The sequence below is a fragment of the Dendrobium catenatum genome, unplaced genomic scaffold (assembly GCF_001605985.2).
Source record: "Dendrobium catenatum unplaced genomic scaffold, ASM160598v2 fragScaff_scaffold_81, whole genome shotgun sequence".
Classification (NCBI taxonomy): Eukaryota; Viridiplantae; Streptophyta; class Magnoliopsida; order Asparagales; family Orchidaceae; genus Dendrobium; species Dendrobium catenatum.
Genome location: NW_021318543.1, coordinates 586,983 through 612,056, shown reverse-complemented (window position 1 = coordinate 612,056; position 25,074 = coordinate 586,983). Strand labels below are relative to the sequence as shown.

The following is a 25,074-nucleotide window of genomic DNA, read 5'->3' as shown; positions in this document are numbered from 1 at the left end:
CCTGTCATGTGGATTATAAGAATTATAACGTCTTGTCTCCTCTATTTTTTAAATTTGCTCCAACATGGATCATGGCTTTTTGGTTATGTTGTAATTTGGGAAACTTATTCGCTCCAATTTTGGGGAATTGGTGACCATTTGTAATCCAAGATTGCTACTAGTGAAAATTATTTTGATTTGGCTATGCTTTAATTTTTTGTCTTATTCAATTGAAGAGATATTGCTTTCCCCACTATTTTTTGGTTTACCAGGTTCACCTATTTGACTCTCTTGGTCGTAGGCTTGTGGTGTATAGTCCTTTGCATCGTTCTCTCGGTTTGCTATTTTGTTGTAAATTTTAGATTGTTTCTTTCTGGTTCATAGGACTTTTAATGTATTAGGACATTGACTTATTAGGAGGCTGGTCCTAAATATAAGGGAGCTAGTGAGGTTAGGTTTTTATAATTGAATGGTTGCGTTATTTTAGATTTGTTTTTCTTTTTTTTTTTGTGGGGGGGGGGAGGGTTATGCTGCCACTTTATGAAGCTAATGACAAATATCAAGGCATTGTTTTAATCTATGGAGTTTGTGTTATTTCTTATTATGTTGAATGTATATTTTGCCCATCATTGAGAATGAGTTATAGGTAAAATTTACTGACCATAGAAATGACGAGAGCCATAAATGTGGTAAAAGCAAAAAAAAAGATTTATAGACGGTCCCTCATAAAAAGGATATGACACTTACTAAAAGGCAAGCTCCATTTGAAGAGTGCTTATGGACAAGAATAACTATATTAAGCATTGATTAAATATGAATACCATCATGTACCACAAGATAATTTTTAGATTTCTAAACAGTCCAAAATGGACTCATGAAGCCATGTACTGTCAGTTGTATGCTAATAGGCAAGTTGGCTACCTTATGTCGAGTCATTATCCACACCATGGTTGATTAGTGGTGGATGGTTCCCCACATATGATTTCTTTTAGATGGCTCATTCTAGCAAACCAGGCCAACCCAATCAACAAAGCTACATATATGATGATTGCTCCTCATGTGTAGATTGATCGAGTTGGTCAGGCATGAGATGTGGGACCAAGTCGTGAGTTGAAAATAAGGTAAGATGGCCAAAGGGGGCTCACATAGCTTGGAGATTTTAATCGACTCAACCATTCCATTGCTTAATTATATGGCTTTATGATAGTCATAGCAATATCCTGGACATATTACTTGATCACCCCATCAATTGATGTCTTTACACAAACTCGAAACACTCGACACATATTTCTTTTACTTTTGCAAAAATTAGGGACTTTGATCTCATGCAAGCAACATAGACTAGATCTTGAAGGAATCTTGATGCAAGCAAAAATTTGGGAAAATCCCCAAATTTTTGCGAGCAAAAACTAAACCTTCCTAGGAAATAGAAAATTACAAAAATATACCCAAAAAAGACACAAATACGATAAAATATAATTTTTTATAAGATAAAATACTCTTACAAACTATGACTCTTACAAACACAAACATAAACAATTACCTTACAACTCTTGACAACCATAAAACACATAAAATTGCAATTCCATCGTTTGAGAAGAACGAGACATGTGGGATGGTCACTTGCGGCGAGAAGAAGGAGATTAGAAGTTCGAGATGAAGGATAGGAAGACAAGCTCGCAAGCTTTCCCAAGAAGGAGAGGAAGAAGTGGCATAACTCGCAAGCTATCCAAGAAAAACCCTCAGGTTTCTTTCAAAAAATTAGCACACAATAACTTTTTTAAAGCAGCCACAAACTCTCTATATATAGGCACAAAAGAGGAGCCAAACAACCACATAATACCTTAATTAAACCAATTAATTAAGGGGAAGAGGAAGGCCAAAAGTCTGTCTAAATTTTGTCCAAAAATAGCTCCCAAACAGCTAGCATTTATTACAAAACAACAACAAAAAACTGCACAGGAAACAAGGAGGAGAAAGCCACGGAAAACCCATCAAGAGAGCCACGGGAAAGCAGCCAGAGGGGGACCCGAGAAGCCATCACAGGGAACGGGGCAGGGAATGTATGGGAAACAGCCAGGGAGAAATCCCAAGTGCCATTCAGCTTTTATTCTCAAAGAAGAAACCAAATAGACACAAGAAGGGGAAGAGGTAGCATAGGGAAAACCAAAGAGTCAAAGGCAAGGGGAATGAACCTAATTAAAGCCAAATTATGAGCTGACTAAGTAGAAGAAAAACATTAATGAGCTAGCACCACGTAGTTCTCAAAATTTCAGCTCACAACCAGAGAATCCAAAACCCAACCAAGAGCAGCCAAAGGCCCAAACCGAGAAATAGCAAGCAGCCCAAGGACAAAAGGATCAAGTTGTTTTCACCCCCCTTGCCTACATCAATTCTCCTCCGGTTGAAAGAATTCATGTCCCGATGAGTTGTCTTTAAATTTCTTCTGAGGAGGTAAAGAAGGCTCTTCAAGCTCTTGAATCTTGGCCTTGTACTTTTGTTCAATCAATTCTATCTCTTTATTAATTCGGCGAGAAGTACCTGAGTTCTTTTTTTGAATTTCTCTTCACATAAGTACATCCACCTTTGTATCTTCTAAAGTTCATTTTGAATTGGGTCTGTTGAATCTCCATCTGTCGGAAGCCATCTATCCATAGGGACATGGACTTCAGAAACTTCTAGATTGCTTTCTTCCATGACTGAATCAATCTTTTTGTGATTTTTCATTTTCTTAAACACTTAAAAAAACACGAAACAAGACCTAGGAATACACAACCCTAGGCTTTAATACCAATTGATGCAAGCAAAAATTTGGGAAAAGCTCAAAATTTTTGCGAGCAAAAACTAAACCTTCCTAGGAAATAGAAAATTAGACAAATATACCAAAAAAGACACAAATACGACAAAATATAACTTTTTATAAGATAAAAGACTCTTACAAACTATGACACTTACAAACACAAACATAAACAATTACCTTACAACTCTTGACAACCATAAAACACCTAATATTGCAACTCCATCGTTTGAGAAGAAGGATACATGTGGGGTGGTCACTTGTGGCGAGAAGAAGGAGGTTAGATGTACGAGACGAAGGATAGGAGGACAAGCTCGCAAGCTTTCCCAAGAAGGAGAGTAAGAAGTGACATAGCTCGCAAGCTATCCAAGAAAACTCTCAGGTTTCTTTCCAAAAATTAGCACACAACAACCTTTTTAAAACAACCACAAACTCTCTATATATAGGCACAAAAGAGGAGCCAAACAGCCACATAATAACTTAATTAAACCAATTAATTAAGGGGAAGAGGAAGGCCAAAAGGCTGTCTAAATTCTGTCCAAAAACAGCTCCCAAACTGCTAGCATTTATTACAAAACAGCAACCAAAAACTGCACAGGAAACAGGGAGGAGAAAGCCACGGGAAACCCAGCCAGAGATCCATGGGAAAGCAGCTAGAGAGGGACTCGAGGAGCCATCACAGGGAATGGGGCAGGGAATTTATGGGAAACAACCAGGGAGAAATCCCAAGAGCCAGTTAGCTTTTATTCTCAAAGAAGAAACCAAAGAGACACAAGAAGGGGAAGAGGTAGCATAGGGAAAACCAAAGAGTTAAAGGCAAGGGGAATGAACCGAATTAAAGCCAAATTATGAGCTGACTAAGTAGAAGAAAAACATTAATGAGCTAGCACCAAGTAGATCTCAAAATTTCAGCTCACAACCAGAGAATCCAAAGCCCAACCAAGAGCAGCCAAAGGCCCAAACCGAGAAACAGCAAGCAGCCCAAGGATAAAAGGATCAAGTTGTTTTGACCCCCCCTCCTTGCCTACATTAATTCTCCTCCTGTTGAAAGAATTTATCTCCCGATGAGTTATTTTTGAATTTCTTCTGAGGAGGTAAAGAAGGCTCTTCAAGCTCTTGAATCTTGGCCTTGTACTTTTGTTCAATCAATTCCATCTCTTGATTAATTCGGCGAGAAGTACCTGAGTTCTTTTTTTGTATTTCTCATCACATAAGTACATCCATCTTTGTATCTTGTAAAGTTCATTTTGAATTGGGTCTGTTGAATCTCCATATGTCGGAACCCATTTATCCATAGGGACATGGACTTCATAAAGGATTGCTTTCTTCCACGACTGAATAAATCTTTTTGTAATTTTCCAATTTCTTAAACACTTAAAAAAAACACGAAACAAGACCTAGGAATACACAACCCTAGGCTCTGATACCAATTGATGTAAGCAAAAAATTGGGAAAAGCCCCAAATTTTTGCGAGCAAAAACTAACCTTCATAGGAAATAGAAAATTACACAAATATATTAAAAAAGACACAAATATGACAAAATATAATTTTTTATAAAATAAAAGACTCTTACAAACTATGACACTTACAAACACAAACATAAACAATTACCTTACAACTCTTGACAACCATAAAACACCTAAAATTGCAATTCCATCGTTTGAGAAGAAGGATACATGTGGGGTGGTCACTTGCGGCGAGAAGGAGGTTAGAAGTCCGAGACGATGGATAGGAGGACAAGCTCGCAAGCTTTCCCAAGAAGGAGAGGAAGAAGTTGCATAGCTCGCAAGCAATCCAAGAAAATCCTTAAGTTTCTTTCAAAAAATTAGCACACAACAACCTTTTTAAAACAACCACAAACTCTCTATATATAGGCACAAAATAGGAGCCAAACAACTTAAGGGGAAGAGGAAGGCCAAAAGGCAGTCCAAATTCTGTCCAAAAAGAACTCCCAAACAGCTATCATTTATTACAAAACAGCTACCATAAACTGCACAGGAAACAGGGAGGAGAAAGCCACGGGAAACCCTGTCAGAGAGCCAAGGGAAACCTAGCCAGAGAGGGACCCGAGGAGCCATCACAGGGAACGGGGCAGGGAATTTACGGGAAATAGCCAAGGAGAAATCCAAAGAGTCAGTCAGCTTTTATTCTCAAAGAAGAAACCAAAGAGACACAAGAAGGTGAAGAGGTAGCATAGGGAAAACCAAAGAGTCAAAGGCAAGTGGAATGAACCTAATTAAAGCCAAATTATGAGCTGACTAAGTAGAAGAAAAGCATTAATGAGCTAGCACCAAGTAGATCTCAAAATTTCAGCTCACAACCAGAGAATCCAAAGCCCAACCAAGAGTAGCCAAAGGGCCAAATCGAGAAACAGCAAGCAGCCCAAGGACAAAAGGATCAAGTTGTTTTGACCCCCCCTTGCCTACATCAAATCTTTGATAAAGCAAAGCCTCTAGGTTATAAAGCTCACCCATTAATCCAAATTAGAAATGCCTAGGTGCTAGAAAACTTGACTTGTGGTTCAAGAGAAAAGCCTTTGAGACATATAGCTCGTTTATTAAGCATAGCGAGTGTTGACCTCGATAACTATTTCGACGTTGATACAATTAAATAAGGCGAAAGTGGTGAAGAAGGCTGACAGTGGATAGGGTTTCACACAAAATTGCTTCAAAATAATTCGATAAAAAATTGTAGTCACCCAAGCAGTGCCCATTCACAAAATGGTCTACAACTATGTATTTAGGACATTTTAAACAACTAAGATACTCATTGCTTGGGTATGGGAGTAATTTGAAAATTCGCCCACACACGTGGTGATGACACGATTTTGACGTGTGCGAGTGATAAGAGTTTTATGAGAAATCATTATATATCTTATTATTATCAAATAAAAAATCCCTCCTCTCCTCCCATTCCCACACCATACCCGAGCCCATACCCCTTCCTCACTTCCCTGTACTTATACTTGAAACCCTTGGCGACAAAGAAAAAATTAGCCCACATCCGTTCAAATTGGCGCACAATCCTCTTATACCCCTCGCTCTCACTCTCACTCTTTAATCTTGCTCACTCCTTGCAAGTACTTGAAGCCCTTGGTGACGAAGAAGCGAGGAAGTCGAGTATGAAGTTCTTTAGGAGAATGTATCAATGAAACCTGAGGCGGAATTGAGCATAGGAGCTTGTGGGAAGAATGCTGTGATGAGCTCAACTGTGTGAAGGAGGGAGTTGTGCAATAGCTCATCAGAGAGGGCCTGAACTGGAAAAATACAAATAAAGGAGAAAGGGAGATTTTGACATGTGCATATTTGTAGCCACTATTGGAGATCTCAATGGAGCTCTTTTCTCTACCTCTTTATCTCTCTCCCATTCACACTCTCACTTTCTCTCTCTTCCAATCTTTCTTTCTAGCTCTCTATCTCTCTTCTTCCCTTTATCTCTCTTTCTCCCTATCTCAATCCCTCTCCCTCTCTTTCTCCACTTCTCTCTTTTTTTCTCTCTATCTCTTTCTTTCTAACTCTTACTATCTTTAGCACTCTAGTGCTCTCTCTTTTTCTCTCCACCTTTCCCTAGGTCACACGCTCTCTCCCTATCTTTCACCCCTGTTGTGTGATGGTGACATCAAAATGTTGCTGAAATTTCTAATGACAAGACTCAAAACAATATTAACTTAAATGACATTTTGGATCTTAAACATAACTAAAATTGAAAAAAAAAATTACAAATTGAAACTAAATGAACACAAAAAAATTATATACAAGTCATGCTAGAAGAATTGAAAAGAGCCATAATAGAGCACATAATGATAACTTGAATTGGGCTTACAGGGGATTTGTGATGAACTTGTAAGCTCGCTTGCATGTACAAAATCTCTTGATTGCACTAAAGAACTCTCCTGAGCACTTAGAATCTTTCAATAACACATATAGTGAAATGAATAGGGCATGAAAATGAATTAAAGCGGGTCTTATTTGTAGATTAAAAAATGATTTTATATGAGGCCCACCCGAGTGAATATAAGCCATATATAAATAAATCTTGTCTTTTTGAAATATACTTATTGGTTTCTAGCTTGTAATGATCACTAATAGATTCACGATGTATGCACACGCGAATAAAATATGAGCAACAATAGACTAAAAATAAAGGTCACGTGCTCGTTTCAATGAAAATGAATTCACATAAATGAGTTTACGTGAATTGTTTTTAAACAAAACAAAAATGGTCTAACCTATTACACTTCACGGGTTGCACATGTGCTATAAGTGACGTTTATATTAATCACTAAAAAGGATTTGTACATGCTCGATGTCCAAACAACATGTCATGCGAACAAGTAGTACATCTCTTGAATAGACGCCCCCATGAACGAAATTATTTCAAATGAGACAAAACAGTAGTACATCGTTGCAGGTCACGGGTCGCGCGATTATTATGACATTGTGTGTGTGGTGTAATGTTTGATGCAACAAATCACCGAAATCAAAAAGTTTGCATAATGCTACATAGATTGAAAAATAATATGAATACAAACAATGTCGCTTCGAGACTAATTTTGAAACCTCACCACCTCTTTTTTTGCAAAGTTAATTCACCAATATATAAGCATGTTCTTGAGTTGGCTTCCCTAAGTATATGATTCCCACATATTTAGTCTGATCCTCATCACAAAGGTAAGGGCTGATTAGACTTGACCTTGATGATAATTGTATTTTTTTAAATTCTCAATCAGAGGGGACGTTGTTTATAAAATGCCTATAAATATAAAATCCAGGTATTGTGGGGCCTATAAAAAATATTTAGCAAAATTTATTGCCTTAAACTTAAAACAAAAATCATTCACCTTTTATAACCATTTGCCGAGGATGTTAACTTTTTGACTAACTTTAGCTCACAAAGAGAAGTGTCATGTCAATTACATCATTATGATTACTCTATAAAAATCTCATGCCAGTAAAGAAGTGATACATATCCTCTAACTGATGTTTTGTCACCAAATGACACAACATTTTTATGATCAGGTCCTTTGATTAGATAATTTTGTTGCAAATAACATCAATATATTATAGTGATATCTTTATCCTAGATGTTCTCTAATGACGTCGACCCACCTGAGTTAGGAATCATATAATGCACTTGATAGGGTTTAATGCCTTTATCATTTAAGGTTTACTTAAAATAGTCCCCTTAGATAAATATTTACCCCATGTCTATGTGGTCCCCTTGGAAAGCACAATCCATGATTGTCGATAAGGTTTCTTAGATCATGTAAGGTTGGTTATCTTTGCTAACTAAGTATATTAAGTACCATGATAATTCAAGATGATAGAATCACATAAGCTTGATCGGGTTTATCATCATTCATCTACTATTCTCTTTAAACTAATGACAATAAATTTATTACAATTTTAAAATAAAAATAACAAGAATTGTATGTTAAGCACTTAGAGCCTATCAAATAACTAGTTGTAATTAAAAGTTTTTTTGCCATCGGAAATGGTAAGTAATCATAGGGACTTGCACTGATGGAAAAGTTGAAACAAGATCTTAAGGACTTTGCAAAATTAGGGCGAAATTTTTGGGCAATGTTTTATCTATAGTCTAATACGCCTATGAAAATTCTATACTCTGAATCACATTCTCTTAAGAGAGTCGGGCACGAATTTTAGGAGCCTGTGGTGAGAAAAGCCTATGCACCATAAAACTTGACTCACTTGCAAGAGTAATGCTTTGAGCCGTAAAGCTTGTTGAATAATTGAGGGAGAAAGTCTACACTCTACAATCTATAAAATTTAAATTTTTGATAAACATTAGGTCATAAAACTTCAAATTAATTTAGTGGTTATTTGGTTTGATGTATTTTGGGTATAAAGTATTGTAAATGTCGAGGCTTTAACAATGTAGGCATTTAATTTGATGAAATGAAATATAGAATAAAATTTTGAGGAATTTGAAACTTGTCATTTGATTAATTTTTTAGGAATTTGAAACTTATCATTTAATAAAATTCAAAAGTCTAATTTCTGAATACCTTCCACCCTTCATCGCTGCCGTGTCTCGCTGACCACCATAAATTGCTATGCATCAAGACTTCTCTGACCATCACTGTTCGGTTTAAACTGAATTTATTTTAATTCAAACAAACACCAAAACTAATATATTGCGTTTATTTTATACTCAACTAAGCGGTTCTAAAATATTTTAAATGCACTATTCATTTTACACTATATTACTTTTACTTTTTTTTTTTCATCAAACCAAATAACCCTGTAAGTGAGAAGAATTATATGCCATAAAATCAACTTGAGATATAAGAGCTAAATCTTCGACTCATAGACCTCACTAAGTAATCCGAGTGAGAAAAGCCTATGAGTCATTAAACTTGACTCATGATACATGAACAAAGCCTTTGGGCTTAAAACTCCCTCAAATGAGTAAGAAAAGCTTCGAAGCCACTTGTCATGCATAAAAGCCTCATAGTTGTAATAGGCCTAGAAGCCTTCTACATTGTTATGACCCAACCAAGTGTTTTAGGATACTGAGGTGGGAATAGATAGTTGGACGGAGTTTTTTTTAAAATTTTATTTACTAACATTAACCAATAACAAATAACTCTCAATATATTGAAAGAGCTACTAAAACTATAAAGTTCATTTTAAGATAAAAAAAATATAGTCATCGGAAGTACATCTCTCTTTTGTGGTGTCTCATATATGATGTACATTTTCTCCTCTTTAACTCATTTAATTTTTCGATATTTTACTAGTATACATATGCTAAAAGACTGGAGTGAGTTATAATACACTTAATGAATGCATCATATTTCTAAATTATAGTAGCATAAAGGAATATTAAAACATAAAATAATTGTATTTATATATGATAATGCAAAAGACTTTCAAATATTCATTAGAATTACAATAATACCATTAAAAGAATAATTATATCATATCTCATCTTATCTATCTTTGGAAATAATACAACCATCATAAGAGCTATCTTTTAAATTTTTGCTTTTTATGATACTTCTTTTTCTATTGTCTTTTCTAATACCTTTTTAAATTTAAATGCGCGAGTATTTTGTCTCTCTAATCAAAATTATAAGAGGGTGAACTTCATCAATCAAACATACACATTCAAGCTTTTCTCATATAGTCCTTTTTTTTAATATTTTACATATCATTTCATATCTTTAATAGTAACATTAAATGACATGCGATAAACAATTAAATGCCAATAAAAACTATTATTCATTTCAATATGACTAATTTTTTTCCTAACATAATTAAATCAAAACTTAGTTTGCAATAAGAGTTGATTAACGAATATTAATAATGACCGATGCATTTGATTTAGTAGAAACAACATCATTACCATAAATTAGACACATGAGTACTCACCTCAAGTTTAGATTACTTGTTTCACTTTAATTCCTATTCTTATTCCAATAGTTTGGCACCTATAATCATACATAATTACGTATAAGATATTCTATACATATATATAGAATAATCAATTACTATTGATGGTGTAGAAAAAATTTACTGATCTTATTGTAAACCAGAATATCCTACAAACTTAAAAGGGACTCTAAAAAAATATGCACACCTCCTACAAACTACTCCCCTTATATAGAGAGAGAGGAGCTAGATTCTAATAATAATTTTTGTGTTCAAGGTTACTATTGATGGTGTAGAAAAAATTTACTGATCTTATTGTAAACCAGAATATCCTACAAACTTAAAAGGGACTCTAAAAAAATATGCACACCTCCTACAAACTACTCCCCTTATATAGAGAGAGAGGAGCTAGATTCTAATAATAATTTTTGTGTCCAAGGACATTCCGGACAAACTATAAATAAAGTAAAAGAAAGAATAAGAGTATTTCTACTTTTACCGCACATATGAAAATAATTGATATATATATATATAAGCACCTTATTTGATAACATCTTTTTAAGCATCAAAATTATTCTTAATTAATCTCTATTTTTATTTAAACAAATATTCATTAATATTTGCAAACCCTTATATATATATATGTATATATAATTTCAATTAGATTACTTAAATCTAATTTTAAATTCAAATGTATTATAACATTAAAATTTTATCTTTTTATGCTCTTTGAAAATATATTTTTAAATTTGCAATTTTAATATTTTCTAAAGTGATTTTAAAGATAAAGGACATAAATTTTACATTAAATTTTTTTTTATACACATTTTTTTAGGTAATTTTATTCTAACTTTTATCAAGGTTCATCCAATATATAAATTATTTATAATCAGTTATATTTCCCAATAATAATTAATTTAATAATAGTAATAAGGGTTAAAATCTATTGTTATCTTCTTAAATTTCGAATATGCATAGAAATATCATTGATTTGAATCTATTTTAAAATTTAATAAATTCTCAAGTATATCCATTAGGAGTTTAAAATTTATTTTATTTCGATTCATTATTGTTAGTGCGCTTGTCAAGTTTCAATCTTAATTCAAAAGATTGTTGCAAATTGGAAAATCTTAACATAAATCTAAATTATTATTTATCTTTACAATATAAAAAAGGGAGATTTACATACATACACTTAATACTAATGTATTTACATATTAACATCTAAAACTTTAATATTACATACATACCACCCATATTCATTTTCATACCACAATATGATGGATAGAAATGAAATATATGAGGTGGTAGGAAAGAAAATGTAGTGGTATATTTGATATTAAAATAATAATGTAGGGTGGGTACTCATGTAATATTAAAGTTTAAGGTGTTAGATATGTAAATAAGATGTTATTAAAGTTGGTATGTATTTAAATTGTCCTATTAAAAAAATTAGGATTTAGAGTTCATTTTGAGAAAATTTTGGTTCTCCATGCTCATTTCGCGTTGCACACTTCACTCACAATTTTGGTCTATCTATCCAACTCACTTGCCAGCTGTTCTCAGGTCTCTCTCTCCCTCTTCCATTCACCTGATCCCCTTCATCTCTTGTTCTCTATCTCCTATCTTCTTACTATCTTGTAGTGTCTCTCTCTTGCTTGATTGTCTGTAAGCTCACACACGACTTCGCCTCTTCCTCTCAATCACTTTAGTTCTCTTCCATCTTCCCATCGTTGTATCTTTTTTCAACCCTTTTGTTTCCCCTCTCGTGGCATATTAAGAAAAAGACTCCAAATGTTGGTTAATTTAAACTGACATTAGTGGACTCAATTTCTGATTATTATTATTATTCTGATAGGAAATACTTTTGTCACAAAGTAATTCCTTATCCCAAATTCAGTAAAAAACCAATAGTATAAAACTGCTTGTCCACAGCGAGAAACGAGCAAGAAAGCTAGGGAAGAAATGCGAGAAACACAGTAAGACTTTGTATTCCACTAGGTGCTAAAAAAGATATCAAGATACAATTGTTCTTCGATACGAGAGCGAAGAACGTACTCTCCACAATCTCCGCGGATGCCAAGAGCCCAAAACGAACCTTGATCTCAAACGAAAATTCAAAATTTCAAGATGAGGAGCTAATCCCCCAAAACTCCTAATTATACAAATTAATCATAAAGGACAATAATGGACTTCCAAACCATCCTCTCATTCAAAAATTTTCCCCTCCCCCATGCGTTTTAGCCGCTGTTTGGGTCCAGCGAATTCCGCCTGGTTCCGCCCGACTTTGGGCCGTCGGGTGTAGAACGGACCGGTCCAGCTGGGACCGTCCAGGCGTAACATTACTCCCTCCAAAAACTCACCTTGTCCTCAAGGTGAAAGGAGGGGAATTGCTCTTTCACTCTTTCAAACGGCTCCCAAGTCGCGTCGAACTCAGGGAGTCTTCATTGAATCAACACTTCCTTGTTGCCTCTTGATCTGATCATTACCCCCATAAGCTCGAGGGCTCCATATCACTTCCCAATCCTCCGTCATTGTTGCTGTAATACGGTGCTAATTGCGTGCTCCCCGAGGCTCTCCTCAACTGTGACACATGGAATACCGGATGTATAGTAGCATAGGGAGGTAACTTCAGGCGATACGCTACTGCTCCAACCTTCCCCAAGATCTCATAGGGGCCAAAGTATCTCGGGCCAGCTTCTCGTTCCTCCTGCTAGCCACTGATCTCTGTCTGTAGGTCTTAGCTTTAAAAACACTTTCTCCCCCACTTCATATTGTATGCTCTTCTGTGAGTATCTGCTCGCTTCTTTATTATTTGTTTGTGCCCTCTCCAGATGTTTTTTTCAACTCTTCCAACACCTGGTCCCTCTCTCTAAGTACTGTTCGACTGAAGAGATAGGTGTATGTCCCTTCCCATAATGTACTAAGTGTGCGGGGGTCTCTTCCATAGAGCACTTGAAAGGGTCATCTGGATGCGAATGGTACGAAGTGTTATACCAGTACTTCCGCCACGGTAAACCATTTAGCCAATTTCCTGGGTGTTTCAGAGGCAAAACAACTCAAATATGTCTCCAAACTCCGGTTACCACTTCTGTCTGTCCATCTGTATGTGGGTGGTACGCGGTGCTCCTCTTGGGAGTTGTGCCATGCATTCTGAACAGTTCTCTCCAAAACTGACTGAGGAACACTTTGTCTCTGTCCGACACTATAGATTCTGGAATTCCGTGTAACCGAACCACTTCCCTGATAAATGTGCCGCACTGACACTGCGGTGTAAGGATGTCGTAGGAGGATAAAATGTGCATATTTACTGAGTCGATCCACCACAACAAAATGACTGTGAACCCTTCTGAACGAGGTAGGCCGTCAATAAAATCCATAGAGACTTCCTCCCATACTCTGTTTGGAAGTGCTAATGGTTGGAGCAGTCCCCCTGGTGCCATGGCCATGTATTTATTTCTCTGACACACCTCACACCTTGCCACCATCCTCCTCAACATCCTATATACATCCCTTCCAGTAGAGCTCGATGCCAACCTCCTATATGTCTTATGTACTCCTGAATGACCCCCAACTGCACTGCCGTGTGAATTCCTGCAATATGTGAGGGATGTGTACATTATGTTCGTGGCATCACAAACCTTCCCTGATAGAGTAGCCTCTCTCCCTCCAGATAGTACCTGAATGTTACTACTGCCCTTCACCAAGCCTTCCCTGACCTTCTCATTCTTCATTCTGCATACTCTCTTCCTGGGATGGCCCCCCAATCAATCAATCAAAGGGATTGAAACTGCCGCCTCCTGAAGTTCCCCCACACACCTAGGACAAAGGCATCAGCTGCCTTATTCTCCACCCCGACCGATACTGGATCTCAAAATCATAGCCTAACAAACTTTGACAACCACCTCTGATGTCCTCAGTAACCATCCTTTGCTCCAGCAGTATTTCAGACTCTCTGATCGGTCCCGAACAACGAAATGTCGTCCAAAAGATAAGGGCGCCATTTCTGAATGGCCAAGACTATGGCCATCAGCTTCTCTCCATACACTGATTTCAATCTAGCCCTTAGTCGATAGCACCTGACTGAAATATGCTATAGGCCGGTGATTCCTGCATCATACTGCTCCTAAGCCATACCCTGACACATCAGTCTCTACCACGAATACCTGGCTGAAATCTGGGAGTGCTAGAACTGGTACAGTGGTCATGGCTTTCTTTAACCTTTCGAAGGCTTGGGTCGCTGCATCACCCCAGGAGAAGTTGTCTTTCTTCAACTGCCCTCCGTCAATAGCCAGGCGATGGAACTTACCCCTTCACAAAACCTCCTATAGTATTCCGTCAGTTCCCAGAAACCTCTCAACCCCCTGATGTTCTTGGGTAGGGCCATTTTCTGCATTGCTTCAATTTTGGACTGGTCAGCTGCAACTCCCTCTTGAGACACTATATGTCCCAAATATTCCACCCTTGATTGGGCAAAACTGCACTTCTTTAAATTAGCTCTCAGCTGATGTGCCTGTAGGATCCCCAAAACCTCCTTAAGATGCTCTAAATGTTCCTCCTCGGTCTGGCTGTTACACCAAAATATCATCAAAGAAGACCAGCACAAACTTCCTCAAGTGTTGCCTGAACACCCTGTTCATCAAGGACTGAAAGGTAGTGGGGGCGTTAGTGAGCCCAAATGGCATCACTAAGAACTCATAGTGCCCCTCGTGTGTTCTGAAGGCAGTCTTCTGAATGTCCCCTTCCTTCATTCTGATTTGGTGGTAGCCAGACTTAAGGTCCATTTTTGAAAACACCACCGCTCCTTGCAGCTCATCTAATAACTCATCAATCACTGGAATGGGGAATTTGTCCGGTACTGTCTCCTTGTTCAGGGCTCTGTAGTCCACGCAAAACCTCCAGCTCCCATCCTCTTTTTTTGACTCAATAAGACTGGACTGGAGAAAGGACTCACCACTGGGTCTGACGATTCCGCCTCAACATCTCCTTGATCAACTTCTCAATTTCATCTTTCTGAATCTGGGGTAGCGATATGGTCTAACACTGATTGGTGACACTCCCTCTTTCAGAAGAATGGCGTGCTCCTGCTCTCTAAGGGGTGGCAATCCCTGGGGTGGCTGGAACACCTCCCTGTACTGCTGTATGAGCGGTTGCACCACCTGTGGAATGTCTGCTTCTTCCCCCACACTGACCCTCTCCAAACGTTGAAGCTCCACCAAAAATCCTCCTTCCCACCTCCTGTATGGATCTGATCATGGATTTGAGAGATACGACTGCTCTTGTCAGCCCTGCATCCCCCTGGATCACCTTCCTCTGCCCTTCTATCATTAGCTCCATCCTCAAAGCACCCCAGTTGACCTTGGTTCTCCCCAGAGTCTGTAGCCATTTCATCCCCAGGATGACATCTGTACTTCCCAATTCTAAGGGAGGAAATCCTCCCTGACCTGTACCCTTGGATGGTCAGGACCACTCCCCTGCAAATTCCTCTCCCCATCTCCACCTTCCCCGTGCCCATCATCACCCTATAGCCTCCTGTGTCGACTAGCTCCATCCCTAACTGATCCACGATATGGGCTGAAATGAAATTGTGGGTTGCACCACTATCGATCAACACCAACACTTCGCGGTCAGCTATCTCTCCTCTTACTTTCATAGTGTGACTCGGAGTGAATCCCACTATTGAGTTCAGAGAGGACTTCTGCCACATCCAGGTGCAGCTTCTCCTCTCCTTCTGACCCGCTCCACCTCCTCTTCGTCTTCCTCGTCTTCACACACGAGGAGAACCTGAAGTGTTCTATCCTTGCACCGGTGTCCGGCATGTACTTCTCATCACATCGAAAACATAACCCCTTTGCCCTCTTCTCCTGCATCTCCTTCTCGGTCAGCCGTTTGAACTGTCCCCCGTTTCCTCCTCCTCCCGTTCTCTCCTTTGGTGCCTCCTTCAGGCTCCCTGAGGATCCCACCTTTGAAGGTAAGATAGTAGTCATCATCCTGTGCGACCCTCCCGAATAGTTTCCCCGAGCTCCTCTTCAGATTTCTTCTGATCCTCCACCAACTGGGCTAACTCCATAGCCCTCCCTAGGTTCCTCGACTCCAAGACTCTGACAGCGGTTCGTATCTCAGGCTTAAGCCCTTTCATGAAGTTTCCCTCCAGGGCCGACTCTGAGATGTGATCCAATCGGCTAGCCAAGTACTCAAATCTATCCCGATAATCCGCCACCGTCCCCTCCTGAGTCAGGGCAAAGAACTGCTCATAGAAATCTCCTCCCCCATCGGCTCGAAACGTTCTAATAGGCAGTCCTTGAACTCCCTCCAACTCCGGATGGCTCCCTCCGTCACGCCACTGGTACCATGCCAAAGCCTTTCCTTCCAGACACAATCCTGCGCCGTCAAGCTTCTCATCCTCCGTCAACCCGTTGACAGCAAAGTAACGCTCCACCTTGTATATCCAGCCATGGCCGTCTTCCCCCTCGAAAACAGGCACTTCAATTTCCTCACCTTGGGATTCTCCCCGGTATCTCCATACCTCCCATTCCTCGAAAGGAAAAGCTCCCAAGCGTTCCCGTCCTCCTCCGACGCTGGTATCCGAGTTCGTCGTCATAATCCCCCTTCCTCTTTCAAAATCAGCACCTCGACGCTGAAATTCAGCACCTCGACGCTAATACTCTTCTATCCTTTCTCCAAAATCTGCACTACCTTCATATTCCCCCGTCTGCCTCCAAAATCAACACCTCGACGCTGAAAATCAGCACCTCGACGCTGAAAATCAGCACCCGACGATCATTTCCCATGCTCATCTTCCTCTCTAGAGAAGTGGCTCTAGAGGTGGCATGTCGTCGTCCCCTTCAAGAATCTCCACCTCCGGATTCCTCCTCCCCCGGATTGGGTTTGGATTTCCTCCTACGCCTGGCCGTCAGTAGTCTCTCTCACTTCCGATGTCTCCGGATTGGTCTTCATCTCCAATAGTTTCTCATCATTTTCTTCCATAGCGCGAACCTCCCTTCCAACCTGTCATTGTTGGTGGAGATTTCCAGGAACTTTCCCTCCAGATCTGTCTTTAGTTGTCCGAACTCGCCTTCTAATGCTTCCACCTTCTTTCCGGCCATCTTTCTTCTAACGGATCCCAAATATTCTTCTTCCGGAAAAGAAAAACTTGCTGAAATTTCAGAATTTCAGCCGCCGGTGGTCCCAAATCGACGCTCTGATACCAATTTGATAGGAAATACTTTTGTCACAAGTAATCCTATCCCAAATCAGTAAAAACCAATAGTAAAACTGCTGTCCACAGCGGAGAAACGACAAGAAACAGGGAGAAATTGCGAGAAAACAACCAGTTTAAAGACTTGTATTCCACTAGGTGCAAAGCAAGATAATCAAGATACAATTGTTCTTCGATCCGAGAGGAAGAACGTACTCTCCACAATCTCCGGCGATGCCAAGAGCCCAAAACAAAACCTAGATCTCAAACGAAAATTCAAAATTCAAGATGAGGAGCCAATCCCCCAAAAACTCCTAATTATACAAATTAATCATAAAGGACAATAATGGACTTCCTAAAACATCCTCTCATTCAAAAATTTTCCCTCCCCCCATGCGTTTTAGCTGCTGTTTGGGCCCAGCAAATCCCGCTCCTGCGCGCGTTCCGCCTGGTTCCGCCCGACTTTGGGCCGTCGGGTGTAGAACCGGACCGGTCCAGGCGTAACATATTATTATTATTATTATTATTATTATTATTATTCAATGTTTAACATTACATTATCTTAATATGTACAATGTGTGATTTAGTAAGTCCTTGAGAGTTTTTTTGGAGTTATTTGTGAGCTGATTCAATGCAAAACATGCTACAGAGGATCAGTGAAGTTTGGAGATCATGATTGACTTGATCGCTTGACAACTTCACTTTTTGAATGATTAAGACTCAATATAATCCTACAAGAATGAGCTAATTTGAAAAACCATAAAGCTTAAGTTGGATTCAAGCCTTCAAGCCACCTTCATATGGCTTAACATTGCATACGAGCCTAAAAACCTTGTTGCAACCTCATAATGGCTGAGTAAAGCCTTTCAATTTAAAAGCTCATCCCATATTCAAACTTTCATGCGGTTGAATGTAACCTATGAACTAAAATATCTGGTGATACCTCTTAATGTCTAGGTATAGTCATCAAGTTTAAAAAATTCAGATTAGATCAAATTCTTCTTACTGCAAAATATTAAAGTTAATTTGAATGACCATAGAGCTTTGTTTGCAAGAATTGAGCAAAACATAAGAGCTGTAAATCATGGGTGCAAATTGATTGAGCGATGAAAGGCTGTATAGCCTCTCAACAAATAACTTTAGTTTTTCTATCGTGTTTTCCAAAATTCTCTTACTAGGATTTTCTCAAAATTTAAATGGCTAAGTTGCTTATTTATTCCACATAATTAACTCAATTGATAATCTTGACTTAGAGATATGAGAATAACCATCTATTACTTTATTCTAAGCAAGTACATGTCAAGTTAAATAATCTTATTCTTGTAGTCAAGAAAACAAGCTTTAACCTAACAGATGCCGAAGGAGCCAAATAAAATCAATAAATCATGCCGCTAAAATTTGCACAAAGCCATTGGAGAGGTCACGTGGATTTAGAAACCAAGTGGCCGTCAATTTTAGTTGTTATTGAATCAAAACCAAGTGCTCCAAGCACCTTAGGTCGAACATTCTAATACAAAATTCAATGAATAAACCTAGAGTTAAGCTTGCCCAAGCCAAGGGGCAGCTTAAACTCCTTTATAAGCATAACTGTAGTTTTAATTCTTTTAAGGCTTTAACAATTTAAGAAGCTTAGTAGGTTTTTATTCAAGCTTAACTTGAACTATTTAGTGTAGTTGGATCAGTACTGTTTTAGTACTACCATACATATTATTTATCGAGCAGAATCATAAGTTTTTATTTGGTTCGCATTTTGCTAGTTAAAGCTTGGTCGACATGGAAAAGCTTAATGATCCTTATCACCACACCGTGAAATGTCCATAAATAGCCCTGATCATATCGAGCAATGATGTTGTTCAACTTAGACAAATTTCGTTTGTGTGTAAAAGCTCAACAAAGTGATAATCTAAAAAAAACATGTATAACTAGATGAATACTGGGACAACATATTCATTTTGCAGAATAAATAGGGCCATAAACATGGAAAAAGCTGAGGATCCGATGAGATGTCTCGTGATAGGAGGAATCGACATCATTTACTATGAGGTGGGCTCTCTTGGATGATATGATAATGCTTAGTATTGATGGACGAGTGCATATAGACCAAGCTCTGATTTGTCAAGAATACTGCCATGCAGCAAGGGCCGAGTACTAAATTGCAGTGTTTCATAAGCCCAACACATAAAATCATTCATTGTTAGATGGATGCCACGAGCAAGTATGCTACCCTATGTTGAATCCTTAATCTCTCCTCAAGCAACTGGTAGTGGATAGCTACCCATAATATACTTCTCATAGATGTAGGTTAGCACAAGAGAACCAAATAATATGTCACTACAACTCACATGACTAGATACCTTAAAACTACTTGGGCAAGAGATATGGGAATGAGTCGTGAGTTGAACACAAATCGGGAGATATGAGACTGAGTCGTGAGTTGAACACAAACCGGGAGATATGGGAATGAGTCATGAGTTGAACACAAACCGGGAGATTGGCCAAGGAGCACCTGCACAACTTGTCGTCGATTGACTTGACCACACCATTGCTTGTTCAATTAAAAGCCAAATGATCAGCAATGAATGTCCCATGCAAATACCTAGGCCTTTTGTATGCATTTCATGTCATCTGATATTATTATTGCATAAGGATTAATATTATTATTGCATAATGATTTGCATTTGTTGTAATTCTCTTACTTCCAAAGTCTGTAGTTTGCATGATAAATAATGTTGGTTTTTATATTAGCATTTGACATGCATCATATTATGGAGGTCAACCTTAGAGTCTAAAGGTCTTCATTTGAGTAGATCTAAAACCAAATATCTGGAGTGCAATTTTAGTAGTAATATATTTAGGAGGGGGATTGTGTCTCTGAGCTATCAATTCATTAATAAGAGTACACGCTTTAGATATCTTAAGTCTATTATTCATAGTGATGGTGAAATAGATGAGGATATTATTAGTAGAATTTTGATAGGAAGTGGATGTAGAAATTGAAAACACTAGGAAGAAGAACATACAAGAACTTTTATTGAAAGATATATCAAAGAAAAAACAAGATACAATTGGATGTTCAATTGGAGAGGAAGATCCAGCTCTCCTAAATCCCTAGCCGCCGGCTAAAGCCCTCTAAAAAAAAACTACAACAAACACAAATCACCTCCTCCCAAAATAACAACATAGTTAGCCTTAACTAGGCTCCCCCTAATACCCTCCCAAATCAGTGCCATTTCCTTAAATAATTCCCTCTTAAATTTTGAATTCAAATTAGATATATTGTCCTAAATAATTCATTCCCAATTATAATTAAAATTTTTCTGAACAATTTCCCCTTGATTCCTCCTCCCTTTCCCTAAATAATTCCCTCTTAGATTTTTTGAATTCAAATTAGATCTCTTGATATAAATAATTCCCTATCAATTGTGATTAAAACTTTCCTAAACAATTCCAATTCCCCTTTGATTAAGAAAATTTCTAAACAATTCCCTTTTGATTAGGAAACTTTATAATTTCCTCCCAATTAAATCGGCTAGTCCATCAAAATTAAGTTGGATGGCTACAGTGGAGGAATGCATCGGGCTTGTTGTGTAATAGAAAAGTCCCCCTCTCAAACTTAAGTGAAAATTCTATAAGATGGTGGTGAGAAATGTTTCATGGCGCATAATGTTGGCCATTAAAAGAGAAGCATAATATTAAGTTAAGTATTGCAGAGATGAGGATGTTCAGATGGACGATTGTCTTTAATTTTAGAGATAGGATACAAATTGAGCATATACTTGAAAAGGTTGGAGTAGTTCAAGTGGAAGATAAGATTAGAGAGAGTCACCTTAGATGGTTTGATCACATAAAACGACGACCTTCCGATGATCCGATTAGGAGAGTAGATGTATTAGATTTGCCTTATGTTAAGAAAGGTAGGGGTAGACTAAAAAGACTTGGTTAGAAAATATTAGAATTGATCTTTTTTATTAGATTTAAATGAGAATTTGACTCTTAATTGGACACAATGGAGAAAAAGAATTCATCTAGCTGACCCCACATAGTGGGATAAAGGCTTAATGTTGTTGTTGTATTGGGCATGCATCATATTACTAGTAATGATTACTTTTGCTCGATCGCTCATTTGTTTTTACTTGCTCACCAATTTTCCCTTTTCAAGAGGTTAAATTTCTAATTATTATTTTGCAAATTTTATAGGTTACTTCTGGAGCTGAACTAGCCACTTTGTTTGTAGAGATTCTTGTCAAAGGAAAGTATCCTTTTAGTGAAGAAACGCTTGGTCAGTTTCATTTTCTTGACAGTAGCATTTGTGCTTTTTTATTTTATGCAGATTATTTTGTCTTTATTTTTGGATGTAGCCAGCCTGCTTTTTGATTTGAAATGTGCTGCATCGCATTTATGAAAAAGATGCCATGCATGCCTTGTAGTTTAGGTATGAAGCTGCACATATAGACAATGTTCTTTAGAAGCCCTTTTAACTAGCTTATTTTTCTTGTATGTTTTTGAAGCAGTGATTGCAATTTCTTACAAGAATGGAGTCTTAGTTCAACTCAAATTTTGAATGACTAATGTCTTCATTCATCTGTTGGTTAATCCATTGGTTAGTTGAATCCTTGTATGTGTAGTCATGCTTTTTTATTACTATTTAGAATTTAGGGTCCATTTAGAGCAACTGTAGCTTTTTGTAAAGGCACTCATAGAGCTATTATGGGAACACAACTTTCTTTAAAACGAATGAGGGAATCCACCCTAAGAAGATCAATATATCCTGAAAACAAACCCACCAAAAACTCCCTAGGATAACTAGAGGGAAGAAGGGAAAATTGTCTTTTAAGTAGTTTTTTTAATTAATTGAAATGACCCTCCTTTCTCTAACTTTGTCATTCTTCCTGGATTGAAGTAGACTAGTCTCTAATGTATTAAACATTTTCTTATTCATAGCGAGGTGAAAGTACTGCAATTTTGAATTTTGGTAGGGCAACCATTTCTTGTAAAATTCTCCTTTGTTGGAATAAAGTTCTTTTGATCATTGTGAATCTCACCAACTACAACCAGAGAGTACTAATGAAAGAATATCATCGACTATGAGCATCAACGATTCTATTTTAAACACCCGATTTTTGTTGTAGTTTGTATTGCACTTGTGAAAATAATTCACAACCCAATTTATATGCCTATATTTGGTAGAAAAGTCATCATATTATTGCTACAATGAAGGCTTAATCTTTTCTACTATATACTCTTATTCTTGATTTTTTTTTGTGTGGGAATTCTTGCATAGCTTTTATGAACATTGATTTGGAGATTATTGAATTAGTTCCTGAAATTATTTATTTAAAGGCATCAATACCACATTCTTGTCCCCACACTTTAATATATAAGTATTATTTTGATTGTGATAGACAAAATTTATCACATTGCCGTGGCCCTCCTGAAAGTAAATGGTAAGCATCCATATGTTTCTCGCACCAAACCTCTTATATAATTTCCTTCCTATAGAAAACTGTACTAAACTTAGTTTGATCACCTTTATTTCTTTCCCTTTATGAAGTCAAGCTTGTTTGTAAGGTGTAGGGTGATATTGTCTAGGCAAGTTTAACTTTTCTACCATCATTGAGGACATCATGTTTTCATAACTCCCATAATTAACGATAACATTGCCCAATTTTCCTTGCATCATACATCTAGCACAAAAGGTAGTGCGGCGGAGCCACCTTGATACTTGGTTTATGGTGGTATTTAAAACTTGTTGAATAATAAGAAACTCTCCATCTATGATGCACGGACACGGACACGACACGGACACGGGACACGGCTTTTTTTGAAAATATAGGACACGGGTACGACGCAGACACGGCAATACATTTTTTTATATAGTATATATATATATTAATGTAATATCATATTAAAAACGACAAACAATAATAAATGAATGACATGATAACTTGTCTAGCTTATAATATAAAATATTTAGTATAAAATATCTAGTACAACCACAAAAATATAAGCAAATAATGACTTACTACAACATCAAGCATTCAAGCTTCAACTAGTATGATTAGCTTTAGAGGTTTGTTTTTGGCCTTCAATATCATCATCATTGAATATCACTGCTTTCAACTCGGGTTCAATAAGAGAAAGATTTGTAATTGTGCAAAAAAAGAGGAGATGAAAATACTTTCACTACCAAAGAGAAATGAAAATGAGAATATTCGATGAATGGGTATTAAATGCAGGCATTGATTTGGTGTTGTGGATAGGAAATAAGAAATTTAGTTTAAATCTCGCCAAATATAAGAAATTATATTTTAAAAAAATTATAAAATATTTAAGATACGCGTGTTGGACACGCGTGTCCAATTTGTTTTTAATATTTTTTTAATCGGACACGTTTTCGGCGTGTCCGACACGTGTCGGAGGAGTGTCGGACGAGTGTCGTGTCGGACACGGTGTCGGACACCGCACGCCTCTTTGAGGAGAAGTGTCGGTGCATCATAGCTCTCCATTATCAGCATATACTAGGCGCTTGGCTTCATCATTAGGGGTGTCTTCTACTTCATTTTTATAATCGGGTGGGGCTTCTTCAACTAAGAACATAACATTGCGATTAGGATATTGCGATGCAATGTGTTCAAAATTTAAACATCCAAATCATTTTATAAGTGAATTCTTAGTATTAGATGTGCTAGCCTTACTATTTTTGGATGCTTTGAAATATTTGGTGGATTGTTTTTTAGGCAATATTCAGGTGTGCCATCACAAGTTTCTTTAACAATTCTATAAGATTCTTGTCCTAAACTAGAGTTCTTAGTATTATATTTTTGTTGTTCTACACTTCTACCCTTAGAGCTGATTTAGTGACATCATATAATGTCGAATATTGTAGTAGCTGTAAGATATTATGGGACCCATACCACCAATGAATCGAGCAATGGTATGCTCCTTGGGTGCAACTACAACACATTTCAACATCAAGTGTTCGGATTCATCTATATATTTTTCTGCAAAAGAGTGTCTTTTTTGAAATTATGAAGTTTGATAAGACTTTTTCCCTAAAAATGAAATGTCATGTACCTTTTTTGTAGTTCTTTTTCATCTACTCCCATGTGACCATTTTATTCTTACCATTTTTAATCAAATAAAATTTTCCTGCAAAATGAATGCATATTTTTTGCTTGCCACTAATTTAAAATTTTTATGTGCTTAACAGTAGGTATGCCTTTTTATTCAAATGCACATTAGTACTTTATGTAGCCAATGTATGCAAATTCATGGTTTTAAAAAACATCTGAGGCGGACGCCTCGAGCCGCGATGTGGGCGCACTAAGGCTTAAGCCTCGACTACTCAAATGGAACTTACGCCTTTTTCATATATATATATATATATATATAGTCGTGCGTGAGTCGAGCGCGCTTATTAGACTTAGGGCTTCTTCTATTTCGAAGCACTCCCGCTATTGTAATACTCTCTCATTCTCGTTCTCTCTAGTTTCTTTGTGTACACTTCTTCAGCCTCGCTCTCTAGTTCTGCTTCTCCTTCATGTACACTGCTTTGTCCTCGCCTGCCTCAGCTGCTTTGTCCTCGCCTGCCTCAGCTTCTTTGGCCTCTCTTGCCGCAACTGCTTCGGCCTCGCTTGCCTCGATTGCTTCGGCCTCACCCGCTTTGTGTTAGGACGCATTCTTTCGAGCGAGCGACCTCTCC

The 25,074-nt window shown here is 37.6% G+C and overlaps 1 protein-coding gene across 1 annotated transcript in view; it reads left to right on the top strand.

The window, feature by feature from the left end:
• Positions 1-25,074, top strand: part of LOC110096499 (Golgi to ER traffic protein 4 homolog) — a 70,857-nt gene that overhangs the window by 1,910 nt on the left and 43,873 nt on the right. Inside the window, exon 4 of the mRNA XM_028696571.1 lies at positions 21,570-21,651. Coding sequence (XP_028552404.1) covers positions 21,570-21,651 — 82 coding nt within the window. The remainder of the gene's footprint in view (positions 1-21,569; positions 21,652-25,074) is intronic.